Genomic DNA, 18,513 nt, shown 5'->3' with positions numbered 1-18,513 from the left:
TAAATGATCACTGTATATACATTTGTTCTGAAATGGTGTTCACACATTTTGGCCATTCTATTCACAAATACATTTCACAATACGATGGAGCGATGAACGAATACATATATATATGAGAGGCATCGTGAATAAAGAAAGGATATATTGTTTCTCGAAAGACGTAACAGTGAACAGCGAACATTGTTGTCATTGTGTTACTCAAGGGCAAATAAAAGCCATTTCATCATTATTTTGACATTAATATTTACTTACGTCGCAACATTTAATTATATGTACCCAATAGAACATCCGACAATCGTATCTTTCAAGATCATCGACGTTTTCAAATTCTGTAGCACAAAATCAAATCGTTTATATCCATTACATTGCTTACTCCATATTAGGGCATTTGCGCAACACATTTCCAGACACGGCTCCATTCAGATATAGATGTTTGTGATTCAAATCCAATACGTGGTTCTGTGGGCACTTACACTCACGGGCGATATCCAGAATCTCGGGATCCGTCAGTGGTCTGTCCCAGAGCATAAAATTGGATATGCTACCGCTGTAAGCCTGTGATGCATTGAACCCTCCTCCGTAACTGTCTTGCTCCTGTCCCAATATCAGTATACCGCCTCCTTTTATGGAATCTACAGGGTCGAAAGGTATTTGTAGGAAGAATTCGCCATCGACATACACTCTAGCCCTGCCGTCGGCTACCCAGAACGACAGGCAGAGATGTATAGTTCTATTTCCAGCGACACGGAACGGTGGATAATAGCCGTGGTCATTTATTTGAAAGTCAATTTTCCCGTCGCCCTGCCAGAATACTGCCAAGCTGTTTATGTGCTCGGTCGTGGCGTAACTAAACCAGGTTCCAGCCATATTACCCGGAACCAGATCCACCCAAGAGCACACGGTTCCGAAGATCATTGTAGGTATAGGCTTCGTCACGCGAATGTAGTCTTGAGTCTGGTAGCGTCGCGGAAAATCATATGAATACTGAGGACATTCTGCAACAATACGATATGCTGGCTTACCGTGTACAGATACTATCTTCCCGGAAACACCAAAAAATAGACAGTTTAGATGCAGCTGCGACGGAATTTGGGAGAATTGTTTGAATTGCGTGGAGTCGTACCATGAATCGTAAAATCACGTCAAAAGCGTCAACTAATTACAATATCACGTGGTCGTAGAAGTAGTAGTAATACGGGCGACATCTCTCTTGCGTCTAGGGTTGCATTTAAAACAAACGTTGTTTTAAAACACTTTGTTCAAGACATGTTTTAAACAGTGTTTAAAACAAGTGCCATTTTGAAAAAAATAAAATTGTGATTTTTTAAACTTTGTATAATTATGCCATAATTGTGTAAATACGTCAGAAAACCATGTAGTATGCGCCTAGGGACGATTTGCACCCAAAATAGTCGACGTATACGATGTGGAGTGACTGGAACCCTCGAAATCGTCGTCGGTTCAGCAGTTTTTGCACGTAGATATAGATCATTGGTACGGAATGAGTGTTCTGATGATGATGACCGCCGACCGTAAGAATGCGGCATAATGATGTAGTCCTGGTTAAAGATATTTTTGGTCTGTTTACGACAGTGATCGGAAGCATTCTTCGTCGAAGGAGCCATCTTTACCCTATATATTCAATGGTCAGTGTCAATCCACTGTGACGTCACAATTAAATATAAAAAATGTGAAAAGTGAAAAAAAACATCTTTTAAACAAGTGCCTTGTTGTAAACATGTTTTTTTAAATTGATTTTTGTTTTAAATGCAACCCTACTTGCGCGCTTCATCTCAAATGTACAATGTAATTGTACATCATCTTAAATGTACAATGTAATTGTACATCATCTCGAATGTACAATGTAATTGTACATTTGCGGGCGTACGTGGTAATCGATGACCCCAATATGTTGGGTGAGCATTTGGACTTAAAGACTTCTGTTGCTATGCAGTGTATCCCGCACTAATATACTCGGAATTTTGTCGGTATAACATCCCGCAGTTTTTGAGGAGTACAATATAGATTTTAAATAGGCTTTTCGAAGTACAGAACTTCAATATTGCGGCAAACAATACGTTCATATTGTCATATTTATTCCACTGGAAGCTTTTCGACTGGCTCTCTTCAGCAGTGACCGTTAGTAAATGAGGATAACCAAGTTCGAAATATAGAAAGAATTTCGTCGTTGTGACGTAATCATGACAATTACACAAGTCGCGAACGGCAGTAAACAGCGCACGGTTAGGTTCGCGACTTGTGTAATTGTCATTATTACGTCACAAGGAAAAATTCTTTCTTTATTTCGAACTTGGTTAACCTCATTTACTGGCGTTCACTGCTGAAGAGAGCCAGTCGAAAAGCTTCCAATGGAATAAATATGACAATATGAACGTATTGTTTGCTGCAATATAGATTTTCAACGTAGGCCTAATGTCAAAAAGGCCTAATCTCATCGTCGTTGGTGGAAAGATTCATAAAGATACAACATGTTGTCTCTGAGTTGATAAAAAAAAGCCATTTTCTGCAAAACTTTTCAACATGTTCCTAATATATAACAAGCCTTTTAACAGAACACAGGAAGGGGGCCTGGGTACACACACCACACATCAAAACAATTCTAGTTCTGTATTTCCATTGTTTCTATGTTATCAATGATCTATCCGTGACGTTCTTTCGAATTTGAGGCTTCTTATAAAACTACAAACTCACCTTTTATATTTTCGTCATCTCGTGCACAAGCGATGTGGTTATGGATTACAACCTCTCGTGTATCACTTACAGATCCTTCCGTAGTAACTTCGGTCTGTCGGAATATATGCGAATTGATTTAGTTCAGAATCTCCTCTTTACATCGCCTAGACCAAGGTGGGTGTCAGATTCCATAGACTACTCCTTGTCGCTTCGACATCTTCCTGTCTTTTCATTGTATCGCATTTTTGTGGTGTATTGAACTGATAAAATTGCTAATAAACCAATGATGATGATTATCTATAGCAGGGGTGGGCAAACTTTTGGGCTCGCGGGCCGCATTCAACATCTAAATCCATTGGCGGGCCGCACTGCATTAAAAAAAATTGAGATTATGGGCCAAATGGCAATGTTGTAATTTAATCATATAGCAGTGCTTCTTAAACTAGTAGACACGTTCCCCTTTATGATAGTGAAAAATTCCGCGCCCCTTTGTTCTGATATCACAAAATATCTAAGAGAGGAATCAGAATGCTAGCAATCCCAACGCATAGTTTGATGTCATTGAAGGTTATGGCTGTAGACGAGAGCATTATCAAATATGAAATATGGACATATCCAGAGCAAAACCATGAAATGGTGGCAAATCGCGAAAAAATTTCAGTTTACTACGACTTTGCGCCTCCTTCCATGCAGATGCTTTCACGCCCCTAAGTTTGAGAACCCCTGCCAAATATAGGCTAATATATAAGTGGATCGACCTCATCAGTAACCATTTTGTAAAGAAAAACACTCGTTGACCGAGCATTCAACATCTAAATCCATTCTTCTGCCGCACTATACAAAATTGAGATTATAAACCAAAACGCAACACTGGTGATTATATAGTGAGGATGTGGAAATTATATGAATTTTGTTTAAAACCAACCAACCATTGCTTTGAGGATATGGTACACGCGTCAGAAACATTGGCGAGCTTTCATAAGCTGCTGGTCAACCTCAATATAATAGGGTTGCCACGTCCTCTTTTAAGAGGATTTGTCGTCTTTTTTGACTTTTTTGAAAATGTCCTCGGAGGACGGCCAAATGTCCTCTGTTTTGAAAATTTTGGTTAAATATAGGTTAAATTTCCGCTGAGATAAAGAAAATCAGTACTCAAGTAACGTTCCGACGGGTAGCCTATATCGGGAGTTGAGACGGAAATCTGTTCTATTTTATATTTTTTAGTCAAACCATCTAGAAAGTCGGAAAAAATTTACCAATTTTTCCGGATGTTACTCCAGTATTGTAAGTCTGAAAATTTTGAAAAAGTGTCCTCTGTTCAGATTTCCAAAATACGGTAACCCGACAATATAACCAATTTTCCAAACTATGGATGAAAGTCGATTGTCCAAATTCTTAGAACAGGATGGAGATTTGAATCTGTGAGCAAAGATATGTTTATATATTTGCTGATTCTACTTTTGGCTCAACCCCAGGACACACAATGCTGACTGCGTTATAACCATGTTAGCTTCAAATATGCTATATATAGATTTTATCAATATAAATACTTCTGCACATATAGAGAATGAATCAACCTACCACACGCGCGAATCGATTTTTCCAAGTACAGCAACAATGTAAAATTACACTCGCGATTCGAAAGTCAATCATATTTTGACTTTCTGTAATGGTTAGCAATTGAAATCTTTTCAAATGCATGGGCCTTGAGGTCGGGCTATTATCGCACCAGCAATGAAACAAAAATATAGTAACCAGAACATAACTTATAATTATCATGGTGAAATATAATGAGAAAAAGTTTAATGGAATCCCTGCAGAAATTAGATCTTTACTGCGCATTTTTTCAATATTTTAAATACGATTCTTAAGGCTTTCGCGGGCCGCACAAAACGGTGTCGCGGGCCGCATGCGGCCCGCGGGCCGTAGTTTGCCCACCCCTGATCTATAGTAAAGAATGGCGCTGGGGTTCCTAACAGTGACTCCTTTTGAAATGGTTTTCTATTGTTTAACCTTGGAAAAATATTTTTTCAAATCATTTGATTTCTTAAAACATGGTCCGTACATGGAGTTGATTTGGAGATGATAATTTGAAATTGATGTTCGAACTTTTCTCGTGGCTCAGCCTCTTAGGAGGCCATCTACCCCAGTTTAAGAATTACTGCAATAGACCAACATATTTCATAGAAGTCTGGATCGTAGGACATGGCGAACACGGAACAGTAACGGCAGACCATACAAAGTGCCTCATATACGTGCCCACTGGAAAGTTTGATATAATTGATAAGTTACTGATTTAATTGTGTCATTAATTACTTCGAACAGCTTCTGTCACTGGGGATGGATTCCTTGTATGTAATGAATTCTTTCATGATCCCGCAATCATTTGCTGCCACAATATATGAATCTGCTATTGCGAGAGCACTATGCAAAATCGTGACAGGTCCGTATAAGTTGCGAACACCTAACTGCCTATCGATGCAGTATAAAACTGATCACGGCGATATAGCGTAGTGGTATGATCCACAGCTGCAACACAAATGTGTTGCGGGTTCGACTCCGACCTAGGTCGACTCCGGAATTCCGGGGGTTTATCTAGGCTCCTCCTCGCCTCGTGATCCGTGTAAGCGGTGTTTTATAAAAGGTATAGAAGTGGGCCGTGCTACAATCGGTAAATACGGAATTGAAAATAAAGAGTATCGGCCTGGTGTAAATTGGCCAATGTAATCGAAACGCCATGAATATCAAATAACGAACGGATATACGATATTCACGATAAATAAATCTGGTAGAAATAATGGGAACTGCATTTGGATTTGAACACATTGGTGTGACCTTGATTCTGAACTCCAATAGATGCATGAAGATTTGTGTAATTTCACAGAGCCGATTTCCGACCAGCGATTACGTATCAGTCACGTTTGTACTTGTAGGGTTGTAGACTTGTAGAAGAACATATACTTCAAAGGATGTATGCACCAACGAGTTTAAATTAATATTATTTTAATATATGTTATTTGATGAGAAAAAATATACAATTTTGACGCTCAAAACACATTTTGTGACATGACAAAATGCACATGTTTGAAAATCTAACGCATTTAGCAACCATGCAGTAACTGATACATGTCGCCACTAACCGTAAACCTATCGTCATCGACGTGTTCAAACTCAATCTTGATTTGACAACCCAGCCAACATATGTCCGGAAATTAACGAGAGTCTACTGAGCATCGGGAATATACGCAATATAGTAATTGAACGTCTGTATTCTATTTGCAAAAATAACCGAAGGTCTGCCGACAACGAAACATCGGAAATATTTACAGCATAGTACTTGAATCTCTTCTGAATCCAGGGTCTAATTACTCAGCACAGTGCTTTTCAACCTGTGTGACGGTTCGCACTAGTGCGAATGAAAAAAAATTGAAGTGCGAATGGGGAAGGTGGTGCGAATAGTGCGAATAAAAATCCGGAATAAGTGCGAATGACGAAGGTGGTGCGAATGGTGCGAATGAAAATCCGGATCAAGTGCGAATGAAAATCGTTAATTTTTCTGACATGGAATAATTCAAATAAACCTAATAAGAAATTTAGGGCCAGTGTAACTTTTTCAGCGGCGACGCTATGGTAAAAACTTAATACGACGCACCATTAATCGTAGCTCTCACAAGCCGTAGTGAATTATTATTCTCGAACTACAATTATTACGTAACGAAACGCCTGGTTTCGAAGCTGGTGTAGTGGCAGACATTAGGACTATAATTCGCCCTAATTTGAAATCACGTGTGTCAGACATGTTTTGCAGAGCTGTGTTGGGTAGAATTGTGGTGTGCGCGTTCAGTATGTCATAGGTTGAAAAGCACTGACTCAGCAGGTTCGTTAGTGTACGCGCGGCGCTAAAATGGGTTAGGGCAGTAGGCTCTCCGCAGTGTTGTTAATGGTGCGATATCTGCTAGTACGTTATAGTAGGCCTAATCAATCCTCCAACAAACCGAGAATCTAAACCCGCGTGCTTACTTGGGGTGTAGTAACATCCAAACAGAAAGCAACAGATATCATGAATAGAAAAGCCACGGCGACGTCCTGAAAGTTCTTCATGCTGCGCTTTGCAAAGATACAATTGAACAAAGTCTCTGGTACCCACTTTTATATAAGGTGAAATAATTACCTTGTGCTTACTTTGCCTGTACGATGTATGCGCTACACCTACAATCATCTTCAAATCGTATATCATAATTATAAGTGGAGGATAATAAGAACAATCATGGTCAATTCATAAAATATACACAATAGATTATTGAAATTGAAAATTTCCTTGTTTCGTAACTAAACGCATTTGTTGCCGTAGGAAATCATGAATAGCCGAATAATAAACACGTATAATAACTACAGTTGCGTTCTATGACGTCATATTTTCGATTTTGAGCATTATGTCGTACGCGCGTTAGACACTCGCAGTCCGGGACGAAGTGATGACAAGCGAAGTATTATATAGTTGATTGCTGCAGTGCCGTTTCATCACGTCACAATTTTAATTTCAGCCTTTGTTTCATACGCACCTGATACACTCACTCACGGCCCCATGGAGGTCATATCCACCTGAAAAGACGAAGTTATTAACAGTTTGCTGCTATGCTTACAATTGAATCTCTCTGTGGACATGTATGTCTAGAAACTGCCTTACATTATCTAGACAGAAATTTCTTATTCGACTATGCATCACATAGATCACATATGTTTTACAACACGTATATTCACGCGCTCTCCAGAGTGAGATTAGTAATAAAATGAGCCCAGCCCAGTGGGATTTCCTCATCCCCATGTATAAGCTATGCTAGAATCCTAGATATTTCTCCATACATATCGCGAGAATGAAGTTCTTTCCATGTAAAATGTGGCGTATACCTATTACAAATACGATAATAATGACCATGAAATTTGTGAACGGTCGCACTCGAGACAATTTCCGTTATACAGGTTGTGTATTTTGTTAATGAGTGATTATAATATTAGATACTTTCTATCAGGAGAGTGGATTGGTTATTGGGACGAAATAACTGAGTGAACTTGAAAGCAACGGAAGGGAACATCGGAATAAAAGAAGTAGATGTGTAATGGTGCACGAGATCAAAGTCAGCTTTATGTGAGATATGCGGGTGGTCTGGTTAGCATGAAGTCAATCATCAGCTTATTTTAGCAAAACATTCCCGTACTTTCATATAGGCCTGCCTATTGAAGAATCTAAGAAGATGGTTGCTGAAATAGGCGTAGCATCCGTGCCGGACAGGGCGGACACAGCGGACACGACATGATAATAATACGGGCGTGGTCTCTCATTTGAACAGTGTAATGTTATTGCGAATTTGTAATGTCGCCGACAATAACAGGCGTGCATTCAGCTCTCGTGCGTTTTTGCACATGGACTCGGCATATACCTATGCAGGTATTTAGCAAAGGGGATAAGGTCGCGACATCTCAAATAATGTACCGTGATGCAATCAACTACAACGTCACAGTGTCACAAATCAAAAATTGAGGAGGGAACAAAAGTGAATTATGTCATCGTGTTGTTCCTCTTTGCAACATAGTTGAAGTAATTACACGATTTGTACGGCCGACTAAATAGCGATTAAGATTATAGTTCCAAATCTTGAATTAAAGCTACTTCGTATTCCATGACTTTTTTACGCAATTACAATCATAATTGCTTTTCTTACATGACATTTGATACAGACCTATTAGGTTGAAGTTTGATGGGAGCAAATAGAAGGTCGTGCAAGCTGAGTATGAAATATTGTGAAAGTAGCTGTTTGGATATAGTTATTTTTACAGAATTACATTTAACTAACTTTAATGAATGGTTATAACATTGAGCTATAGTATGTATTACCGGATTTCCAGGCTAGAAAAAAAACAGGAATCGTCGCAATCACGCAGCAGTATGGGCTGTCCGAACGCACGGAATTTACACAATTTTTCGGATGAATTCAATGTCTCTCCTAGAAATTTGCTTCCTTTCTTCAATCTGAATACACAACTACAATTTGTTTCTTCGCATAATTCCTATATATTTCCAAGCTCTGGTCAAAATTGTATCTTTCACCAATTTCGCTACAACAAATGTGAACTATTTGAAAGTGAAACTCAGTATCATGGGGAATTCCTGTTTTTTAAATATAGATCTAAACCATCCATTCAAATATGTTTCACATCACCTTTCCATTTTCAGTATCCAAATTCACGCTCTCCTTATAGAGACCTACTCATTACATTCAATACGAGTACTCAATAGGGATGGTGTGAACGTAAGGTTCACGTTCGCGTTCACGTTCTATGTGTGAACCCCTGAAATTTAGAGGCTCACGCTCACAAACGAACATTGGTAGGTTTTGGGATGTGAACCTTTTTCAAAGATTGGTATTTTCCAATCATTACAACACAGGGGTTCTCAATCGGGGGTCCGCGAAGCCTCTTAATTTACAAAATAGTTGATAACTTAAATCGTATTTTTTTAATCAGGAAAATCACGAGGCAGTTTCGCTTCCTTACCAGTAAAACTCCAGAACTCACATCAACAGAATGGCCGTCAGAGATAAAATATATATCCTACTGGGCAGACACATTTACATTGCTAAATTACCAATAGCCTACCGATACACTCACGCTGTTTAGAGATATTCTGTTAGGATTATGGAAAAAATAAAAAAGTTGGATTAGTAAGGTCATTAATCAAGCTGACTTTGAAATGTTTACAAAGATCCATTTTCTCTAGTGATATTCATAGTCATAACCAGGGGTGTACAATTATTTTTCTCCGCGGGCCAAATGAGAAGCAGAAATATGTTGGCGGGCCGAGTCAGAAATATAGAATATCCAGCGTATTGATTTTATTTCTAAATTGGAAGCAGTGGATATGTTGGTATTGAGGAATGACAAAGTGACGGTTAATTACCCGAAAAAATATCTACTTGCCGTCATATTTTGAAACAATGTTTAACATGATACATTTTGAACTCTCTGTAAACCCCTATCCGCATTTTTCTATCAATACCAGCCCCCATCGAGATGCACGATGCACGAGATGTCTTGTATGCCCTAATCGCGTGAAGCGCGGAATTTTTTCATGATTCATGATTCAATCGGTCAATAATATTGGTAATTGCAAATATATTGTACATTTTAATAATATATTCATATTACAAATATATTAAAACTCGAAGCTTTTCGAGCCAACACTCTTCAGTAGTTATATGCAAGTTTTTGAAATTCTCTTTATGTCGACGATTACCCCTGAAGAGTGTTGGCTCGAAAAGCTTCGGGTTTTAATATATTTGTAATATGAATATATTATTAAAGTGTATATTAAAGTTCTGTACCCCAAAAAGTCTCTGCAAATATATTGCTTTATTTTTTAACCTCTCTCAGCCCACGTAGGGGCCTACTAAGTTTTACCGCTAGCGATGAGTGAGGTACTGTCTTGGAAATATTTGGGAGGGACCGTTGGTATAATTACTTCGTTACATGTGGTTATTTCGCGACCTCCCGTCTGCTATGTGAAAAGATATTGAAATCGCCGAAGCGTACCAAACTAAAAAGACGACCCGGATTCCCGATTGGTATTTCTTCACTGGCAGATACTGCCTATGGACAATTGGACTTTGTAAGGATAATATTGTCTTATTGTCTTGCTAGCTGGTTTCTGAGAAGTGTGCAGCTTGCCGATATAGCCTTGTTGATCAGCGAAAGTTGCAGTTATTAACCATCTTTGAATTTCAACTTTCGACTTTCTTTTTATTGACATCCTTTATGGGTGGTGATATATTTATAGAAATCATGGGCATTGATTCACTTGTTTCATGAATTATGGATTTGGAAACACATCACGTAATTATTTGAAACACAGACCGTGTAATGCGTAATGTGACAATGGCACCAAAGAAGGTTTGGTGATTTTTTGTGACTTTAATTCTGACGGCATAACTTGCTACATTGACTTTAGTTTTGATCTGGATTGGGCATGTGCGGTACGTATTGGCAGCGTAACCACGGTATGTTAATGAACAGGCTTGATAGTAAACGAATTTCTATTGTTTTTGTCCACGCAGCTACATTAAAAAGTAAGTTTGACATTTTAAATTTCAAGCATTCTTTCGCGGGCCGCATAGAATCGCTCGGCGGGCTGCACTTTGCCCAGGCCTGGTTCTCATAACCATACTTTCCGTAATAACTTCAAGATGAGATGCTAGATAGAAATAACCAGACTTGACGTAATATGTTCATTATTAATCATCAAAAAAATTTGTTTGTGAATTTTAGTACCATATTTGTTGCGATCATACCCAAATGTGTCGTCGAAAGCGTTATTATTACGTTCGCCACCACCTATCTTTGTGGAAATGGATTTTCGGCACTATGTTAGTATCAAATCGAAGGCGCGGATTTTCAAGACACGACCACGTATTTTATGAAATGCCGTTGCAAAATTCACTTTCAAATAATAAAAGTCAACCCAATTTCTACATAAATAGTATGGTGTTATTATCAAGAAAAATCATTTTTTTGCCTTTTATCATTAGCCTAGAGATATCATTTGCACAAGACAGATCACGATAGCACGATAATTGACCTAAATTTAAACTAAAACTTCAGGGGGTCCATGAGGGTCCGTGACGGTCCACAAGGGGTCCGCGAAGACAAAAAGGTTGAGAACCACTTCGAATTTCACTTAGGGCCACTCTATGCATGGCGCTGGCAGCATGAAAAAAATCAACACTAAACGAGCATGCATCTTGCCAATGTCCAAAATTTTTACTTGCTTTGTTACAAAAGATTGCTCGGAATATCCAGCAGTGAATATTTAGTGAATCAGTGCTGTGAGCTTGACCCGCAATCGCACAACATCAAGAGCGAGATACGCTACATGTAGGACGGTAGGCAGTCAGCGAATGATGCTTATTCAACCAATCAATGAAATTGATATAAAGAAGACATCGTTTTCGAAGGTAAAAGATCTAACTGGCGTACTGGATCCATCTTCATTTTATAAGTTTATATAGTATCATAAAACCAAATCCGTGCGATTGGGGTATTGGCTATTGTGTAACTTGTTAATGGGGTAAAGAGTGTAGACAGTATAGAAAGTATGGAAAGCCGTATTACACTCTGCTCAATATCAATGTAGCAATAGTCAGACGCCGAATACATTGTCCGGTCTGGCCTTGACCGTTAAGTCGTAAGCTTATATCCCATTGCAAGTCAGAATGTACTTCAGCATTGCGGTTTAATGGGTCTGAATCGTCGCATGAGTGTACAATGTAGGCTACAGCAATATGACACTTCACTGAAATTTAGGGTTTTAATAAGCAAAATGACGTCACATGACGTCATAGGTTCACGTTCGCGTTCACACAGAACCTTTCAAAAGGGTTCGTGTTCACACGAACCTGAACCTTTCAGAAGTTCGCACCATCCCTAGTAGCCGACTTAATCACGGAACAGGTCCAGATATAGCATAGCAAAAAAACTGAAAGTGCCATTTTGTTTTGTTTCCAATTTTCCATCCAACAGGCATGCACCGGCCCGCGAACCACAGGTTGCCGACGACTGGCATAGGGCATTGAATAAAGCCACGTTTCATTATTTTACGATCATAATACTGGAATATGGTCAGTTTTACTCACACATCAGGAGTTAATTTTGGCAACTGTACTGCTGGGCTGTAATTACGAATACAATACCGGTAAGCATCGCATGTATACTTGAATTTCGTATCAGAGAATTTCGGATTTGGTTTATAAAGCGTGATTGGCTCATCTTTCATAACTTAATGAACGTTGAGCACGAGTCAATAATATTTCTTTTCCGCGTTCTTTAATTAAACTTTCGTATTTCATAAACTATTGATTGTAGTTTAATTGCGCGGGCTGTTATTAGAAAATTACAGAGCGTCTGCTATCAGGAGGTGTTTGAGATTTCAGATAATGGTTTCGTAAGTCATTTTGTGTATATTGGATAAGTACCTATCTATACAAATCTGGATTGTACAGGACTTGGATATTAAAACATTAAATCTGATTTCAATTCATTACTTTCAAAGAATAGTTTAAAATCTAAATGAATGGTAATCATTGTAGGTCGGGAGTGAAATAACTTCGAGTACAATAGTCGATATTTAGCAGGATAATTAGCCCAATGACGCCGCACGACGTATGACGCACAGTCTGGACAGTTGCGATAAACATCCGTAAATTTACAAGCTTTTATCAGTTCGGATGCTTTATCATCTTTGATATCAGGAATTTTGTTGTTTAAATATTTAATGGTTATATCGAATTTAAATATTATGTAATATAGGGGAGATGACTAAAATATTTATTGTATATATTTATTACCTTCGAGTTCGCAATTTTGGACTGCTGTAATAAGTTGAGCGAAAATATACGGTCTAATATGAACTTTGGCAAGACGAAATAAACATACTAGCGTATCCCATATTACGTCCAAAGTAAAAAGATCAAAATCCAAAATGGAGAAATAAATGCATTGCAGATCAAGACGTAGCCCTACCCGTATAGTAAAAGCTAAATTGTGTTCCGAAGTAATTTATACCAGAAGGTATAAACACCGACCGTGGGAGATAAGCGCCTCTATTAATTTTTGCAATACTAACAATAATAATAGTAACGTAGCCGTTAATAATAACCCAAGGATATTTAGATATCCCTGATAATAACCTAACGTAGGAATTGTCTGGGGATTATCCAATTACGATCGATCTTTCTGGCATCGCACTCCGTGTTGGCTAATGCCCCTATCTGCCTCCTTTAGTGTCCTTTTGGCGACGAAAAGTTGGTGCCTAATAGTCCCGCAACCACAGTCAGCACACACGAATACAGCTAGATTCAATTATGTATATCATGTTTAATCATATTTAGGCCTATTTTATTTTTATCGAGAGACGGGTACTCAACAATCACAAAACTATTGAAATTATACATCGCAAAAAGCGCGAAGAAAAATTTCAAGTCGAATATATCTGCTCAGACTTCAACTTTTTCTTCGCGCTTTGCGCGATTTATAATTGCAATAGTTGAATACATCTGCTCAAAGGGTGGCGAGATAAAGCGTAGTGGTAAATCCACACTACACAGCAACAACACCAATGGGTTGCGGGTTGGAGTCCAACCGACGAGGTCGACTCCAGAATTCCTATCTAAGTGTTGGAGGTTTATCTGGGCTCCTCCTCACCATCTCATCCGCGTATGCGGTGTCTTACAAAAAGCCTAGAATTGGGCCGTGCTAGTCAGCAGATATGGAATGAAAAATAAGGAATATTGTCCTGGTGTAAATGACCATTGTAGTTGACAAACACCATGAATACCACAACAACAACAACAACAACAACAACAGCATTTGCTCAAAAATACCCTACTTTTATACTTATTTCCGAAAAGTTGGGAGGGGCCATGGCCCTTTCGGTTCCCTCCTGGATACGCCATTGTGACAGTGCTGACCGAATGTTAACCTTCATATCATTTATCTCATAAGTTCAATTTTTAACTATTACGACAGTTCTCGGCCGTTTCTGACGCCAAATTTGCCTTACACTCGACAATTAGGGTGTCCCGCAGTTTCCACGTTTTCTAGATATTTTTTGCGATGGTTGAGCGTCATTAAAGGGTCAATGACCAAATTTTTCACCCTCATACACTTCATAATTTCAATTTTGACCTATTACGACTAGGGTTGCATTTAAAACAAAAATCAATTTAAAACAAACATGTTTGAAACAAGGCCCTTATTTAAATCATGTTTTTTGTTATTTTTATCAAGCCATGACGCCACGAATATTCAGTTGTGACGTCATAATTATTTGACATTCACAACTGAAAATATAGCTCATTGGACGAAATATATGTACTATAACTGATGAACCGACTATTTTGAGGATTCCAACCGTCCCATATCGACATACGTCGGCTAAATCGGGTAGTAAGTGTCCGTAGGCTCATACAAGATGTAGTTTGGGAGGTATTTACACAATTATGGCATAATTTTACGACTTAGAAAAACTCAATTTTTTTAAAGGCCTTGGTTTAAAACACTGTTTAAAACTTGTTTTCAACAAAGTGTTATAAAATACCGTTTGTTTTAAATGCAATCCTAATTACGACGATTCTCTGCCGTTTGTGTGGCAGAATTCGCTATATATTAATCAATTTGGGTCTTCCTCTCTATTCGCGTTTCAATATACAATTAAATAGTATATTCGTGTTTAAATGAACCCAAATATTTTCGGCTGACACTCGTCAGGGGTAATCGTCAGCAACTAGTAGAGAATTCAAAAGAACATCATACATCAACAATCGTAACACAAAATATGACGTCACCAGCACGAAATGTCGAATACGAGAGCGTTCAATGTATTATTTTTAGATGATACACGAACTCGTTTTGTTGACACAGCCTTGGGTGGTGTATTTTGCTAAAAGTCGACTCCGAGGCACACAAATGAAAGTGTGAGCGACCCTTTCCGAGTATGCGAAATCTGTCGTCTCGATAGTTTTTCGCACAGGCGGAATTATCCAGCAAGTGTTTGCCAATTGCAGAATTTATGGTCTTTGATTGTTCCGCATCAATCTTGAGCGGATTCGTTCTCTTTGGGACAAACTCATAAGTTGAGTGTTCCGCTGTTTCCTCGTTATAGAGCAGTGGTTCTCAACCTTTTTGTCCCCGTGGACCCCTTTTGGACCGTCACGGATCCCGCGGACCCCAAAGTTTCAGTTCAAAGTTAGCTTGATTATCGTAAAACCGCCGTAGGCTAGTGCTAAACAGCAATAAAATGACTTTTCTTGCAAATAACATCATGCTAGCTATAGAAAGGGCTATCCGACTGTCATCAAGCATGTCGTATCTACATTCAAGTCGAAATACAAACAATTTCCACTAATTAATCCTCTCATAATCCTCTATTCCAGGAGTGAGCAACCTGCGGACGTGTTGCCATTCGGACACGGTGTCTGGGGTGTGTTCGGACGAGGTGGGCGGTCGCCCGGGGGCCCCCTGGTCAAAGCCCCCTCCCCCCTATTTGGATGATGCGCTTTCTTTCAAGGATAATAACGAATAAACATGGAAATCCGTGTACCAAGCAAGAATATGATTCCGTACAGATGTGTCAATCATCATCAAATCTCTGCATTTGTTAGAAAAGTCCCGTATCACGATAATCATCACGTCTTTGCATGCGGTAGAATTATAATTTATCAGTTTTTATGTAGTCTATCCTTGCACACATGCAATAATAGACATGGCCGAGTCCAGCACCTGACCTAACCTTACCGTGATGAAAGATAGATAATAACAGGAGGTGCGAAAGGGGGTCTAGGGGCCCCCGGTAAGTCTCGCCGAGGGCCCCCCGTTCGTAGGGCCACCACTGAGCATAAGGGCAGTCCTTTTCGGCCAAGGTTTTCTCGCTCTCGATCGTTCTGGCACACTTCTTGGAGTCGCATGTTACATGGCCTAAAACTTTATATGTCTTGGTGCATCGTGGCCCGGTAATGGCCAACGCCGATATATGCTCATTTCTATAAATCTTGCATATTTTTTTTCTTGGGGGAAGAGTACCCTAAAATCAAGATACTTGGCAACTTGAAAATTTTTTTGAAAAAGTTGCTAAATTTTCAAAAAGTACTCTATAATTTATGCTAATTCACGAAATAATTTTGAGCCCCTTCGAGCTCGCCCCCACCCCCAATTGGGGGTTTTGGGTGCGGCAGTTACGGCCCTGCCTACGGCAAAAGCTTAGCCTTTATAAGGCTATGGCGCAGAGATGAGCGGATTTGAAATTTCAATGTCCTAATCCAATCCAAATCCGAACCTTCAAATCCAAATCCTAATCCATAACTTTTTCATAATCAAGTCCATGTCCAATCCTAATCCGATTCCAACTGGAAATTCAGAAGAAAAAAAACAATTTATGCAATGAAGGGATTCGAAAATTTTCTTTCACAGCCAACGATTCACTTGATTCAAGATTACTTAGTAACCATAAGTACATTAATAACTGATCTGAATAAAGTTTGTCGCCATTCCCCACACGACATTTCAATCTCGCAGAAAATAGGTAAATCCAATCCAAATCCTAATCCGTTCTGAAAAAAATGTCTAATCAAAATCCAATCAAAATCCGACAAAATTTTACAAATCCTGTTTTTTCAAAACCTAATCCTAATCCATGCTTATCTCTGCTATGGCGATAGCTCATTTGAGATCAGAGATTGATGTATTTCATCAATTTCATGGCTGAGCGAATTGCTTCCCGGGTAATCCCCCGACGCTAATGCTTGTTTTGAACCGAGCCATGCCATCATGCAGTAATACTTCGGCTCCTGCTTTTCCACAGTTTCCTGATTCCTGTTCAGGCTGTTCCTTCAACTAAGCTCGGGGGTCTGTTCAGTTCAATTTAGTAATGATTTCAGATCAATAATCGTCAGATTATATTTTCATCTGAACAAGACACACACAATATACCATGAGATTGAGATGTAATGAACTGATAGGAGAATGCCGAACAACAGTTGCAGTTGCGGTCTCTTAAACTGGCATTCACCCCATTCACCTTGGCCTAGTGCCCGATGTCACAGTTTCTTTAAAAAAGTTTCACTCTATTCTGCAGCTCTTGCTTTTTCCATTATTGGTGAGTGCGTTGTTTTATCGGGTCTTTTTCTGGCTGGGCTATTTTGTTGACGTTAAGAACAGCGACGCGGAGGAAGAAGAGGCACCCAGAATACCTCGGACGCGGCGTCAAACCCGGGCCGTTTGGGCGATAGGCGCTTATCGTCACCTCACCTATACGCTATGTCCCCCACAAGATGGATTAAATGAAAAATAGGAAGGAACTGAAACATGCGATAAACTAATAATGTATATAGTCTTTCAATCAAACACTCCTATCTAGTAAATCCTCTCGAGTGTATTGGCCTATTTACGAACGGTATTACGTATAGGCCTACCAGTTCTGGCAGTTCAATTGAACTGCCAGCATTAGTTTTACGGGGTTACTCGTTTTTTTTTCGATTGCGGTGATGCACGAATACTATATTATGATATTTTCAAGGGCCCAAAGTGTCTATTCTCGAAGTTCACCTGAGTGACCAGACATTAGTGTCAAACTGTCAATCAGTCAAATATGGTTGACTGAGGACGAAGTTAGATAATTCTAATATAGTGTTCAAATTCCATCTGCAAACAGTACCTATAGTTTGAAAATGCTGAACAAAGGTAGGTTCAGTGGATTGGGCTTGGTTTTGATATTGCTCAGCCAAGTGTGTTTCTGCCGCTCTTCTGCATCAAAGAAACCAAATATCGTGCTTATAGTAGCAGATGACTATGGATTCAATGATGTTGGATATCATAACTCGGATATGATGACGCCCAACCTTGATAAAGTAGGTAACTGTAATAAGTTTATTGTTTGAATTGCATATTATTCATTTTGACATTGTATAACTATATTTTTGTCCACTGTTGCCTGAGGTCACTTGGTGCTGATAGGCTGATAGAAATTCACGACTTAAGGACTCCCAATATTGGTCATTTAGTCGCTTACAGCAGTGTTGGGATCAAGTCACTACCTTCGAGTCACGAGTCATTTCGAGTCACTGCATATTTTGACTCGAGTCAAGTCAAGTCAATTGATTTTCGAAGGTGACTCGAGTCAAGTCAAGTCACCCGATTTTTGGAGGTGACTCGAGTCAAGTCGAGTCAAGTCAAGTCACAATTCAAGTCAAGTTGCCTTTTCGAAGTGGGGCATGATTA

General features: G+C 39.2%; 2 protein-coding genes across 3 annotated transcripts in view; one reads left to right on the top strand and one right to left on the bottom strand.

Annotated features, from left to right (window-relative positions):
• LOC145447201 (arylsulfatase I-like) overlaps window positions 1-18,513 on the top strand; it is a 265,569-nt gene that overhangs the window by 118,505 nt on the left and 128,551 nt on the right. The window contains exon 2 of one of the 2 annotated variants that reach the window (XM_080325611.1): window positions 17,948-18,143. The exons of the other annotated variant lie outside the window; for it this stretch is intronic. Coding sequence (XP_080181737.1) covers window positions 17,964-18,143 — 180 coding nt within the window. The 5' untranslated portion in view covers window positions 17,948-17,963. The remainder of the gene's footprint in view (window positions 1-17,947; window positions 18,144-18,513) is intronic. 2 annotated transcript variants of the gene reach the window in all.
• Window positions 9-6,963, bottom strand: LOC145447262 (neuronal pentraxin-1-like). Its single transcript, XM_080325677.1, has 3 exons — window positions 6,715-6,963; window positions 2,713-2,806; window positions 9-995 (listed from the first exon to the last, which is right to left on the bottom strand). The coding sequence occupies exons 1-3, from the start codon at window positions 6,793-6,795 to the stop codon at window positions 370-372; spliced, it is 801 nt and encodes a 266-aa protein (XP_080181803.1). The 5' UTR covers window positions 6,796-6,963; the 3' UTR covers window positions 9-369.

This window comes from Botryllus schlosseri, chromosome 9 (genome assembly GCF_051294905.1).
Source record: "Botryllus schlosseri isolate E-star chromosome 9, Bs_hap1, whole genome shotgun sequence".
In the NCBI taxonomy this organism is placed as follows: domain Eukaryota; kingdom Metazoa; phylum Chordata; class Ascidiacea; order Stolidobranchia; family Styelidae; genus Botryllus; species Botryllus schlosseri.
The sequence above is the reverse complement of the archived record's forward strand: the minus strand, read 5'-3'. Positions and strand labels throughout refer to the sequence as shown.

Bases quoted from the DNA above. Each gene is read 5' to 3' on its own strand.
- LOC145447262 (XM_080325677.1), bottom strand. From the start codon at position 6,795: ATGAAGAACTTTCAGGACGTCGCCGTGGCTTTTCTATTCATGATATCT. The intron at 2,807-6,714 runs GTAAGCACGCGG...ATATTCCGACAG, and splicing joins TGGATGTTACTACACCCCAA to ACCGAAGTTACTACGGAAGG. The intron at 996-2,712 runs GTGAGTTTGTAG...GTATTGTTGCAG, and splicing joins AGATGACGAAAATATAAAAG to AATGTCCTCAGTATTCATAT.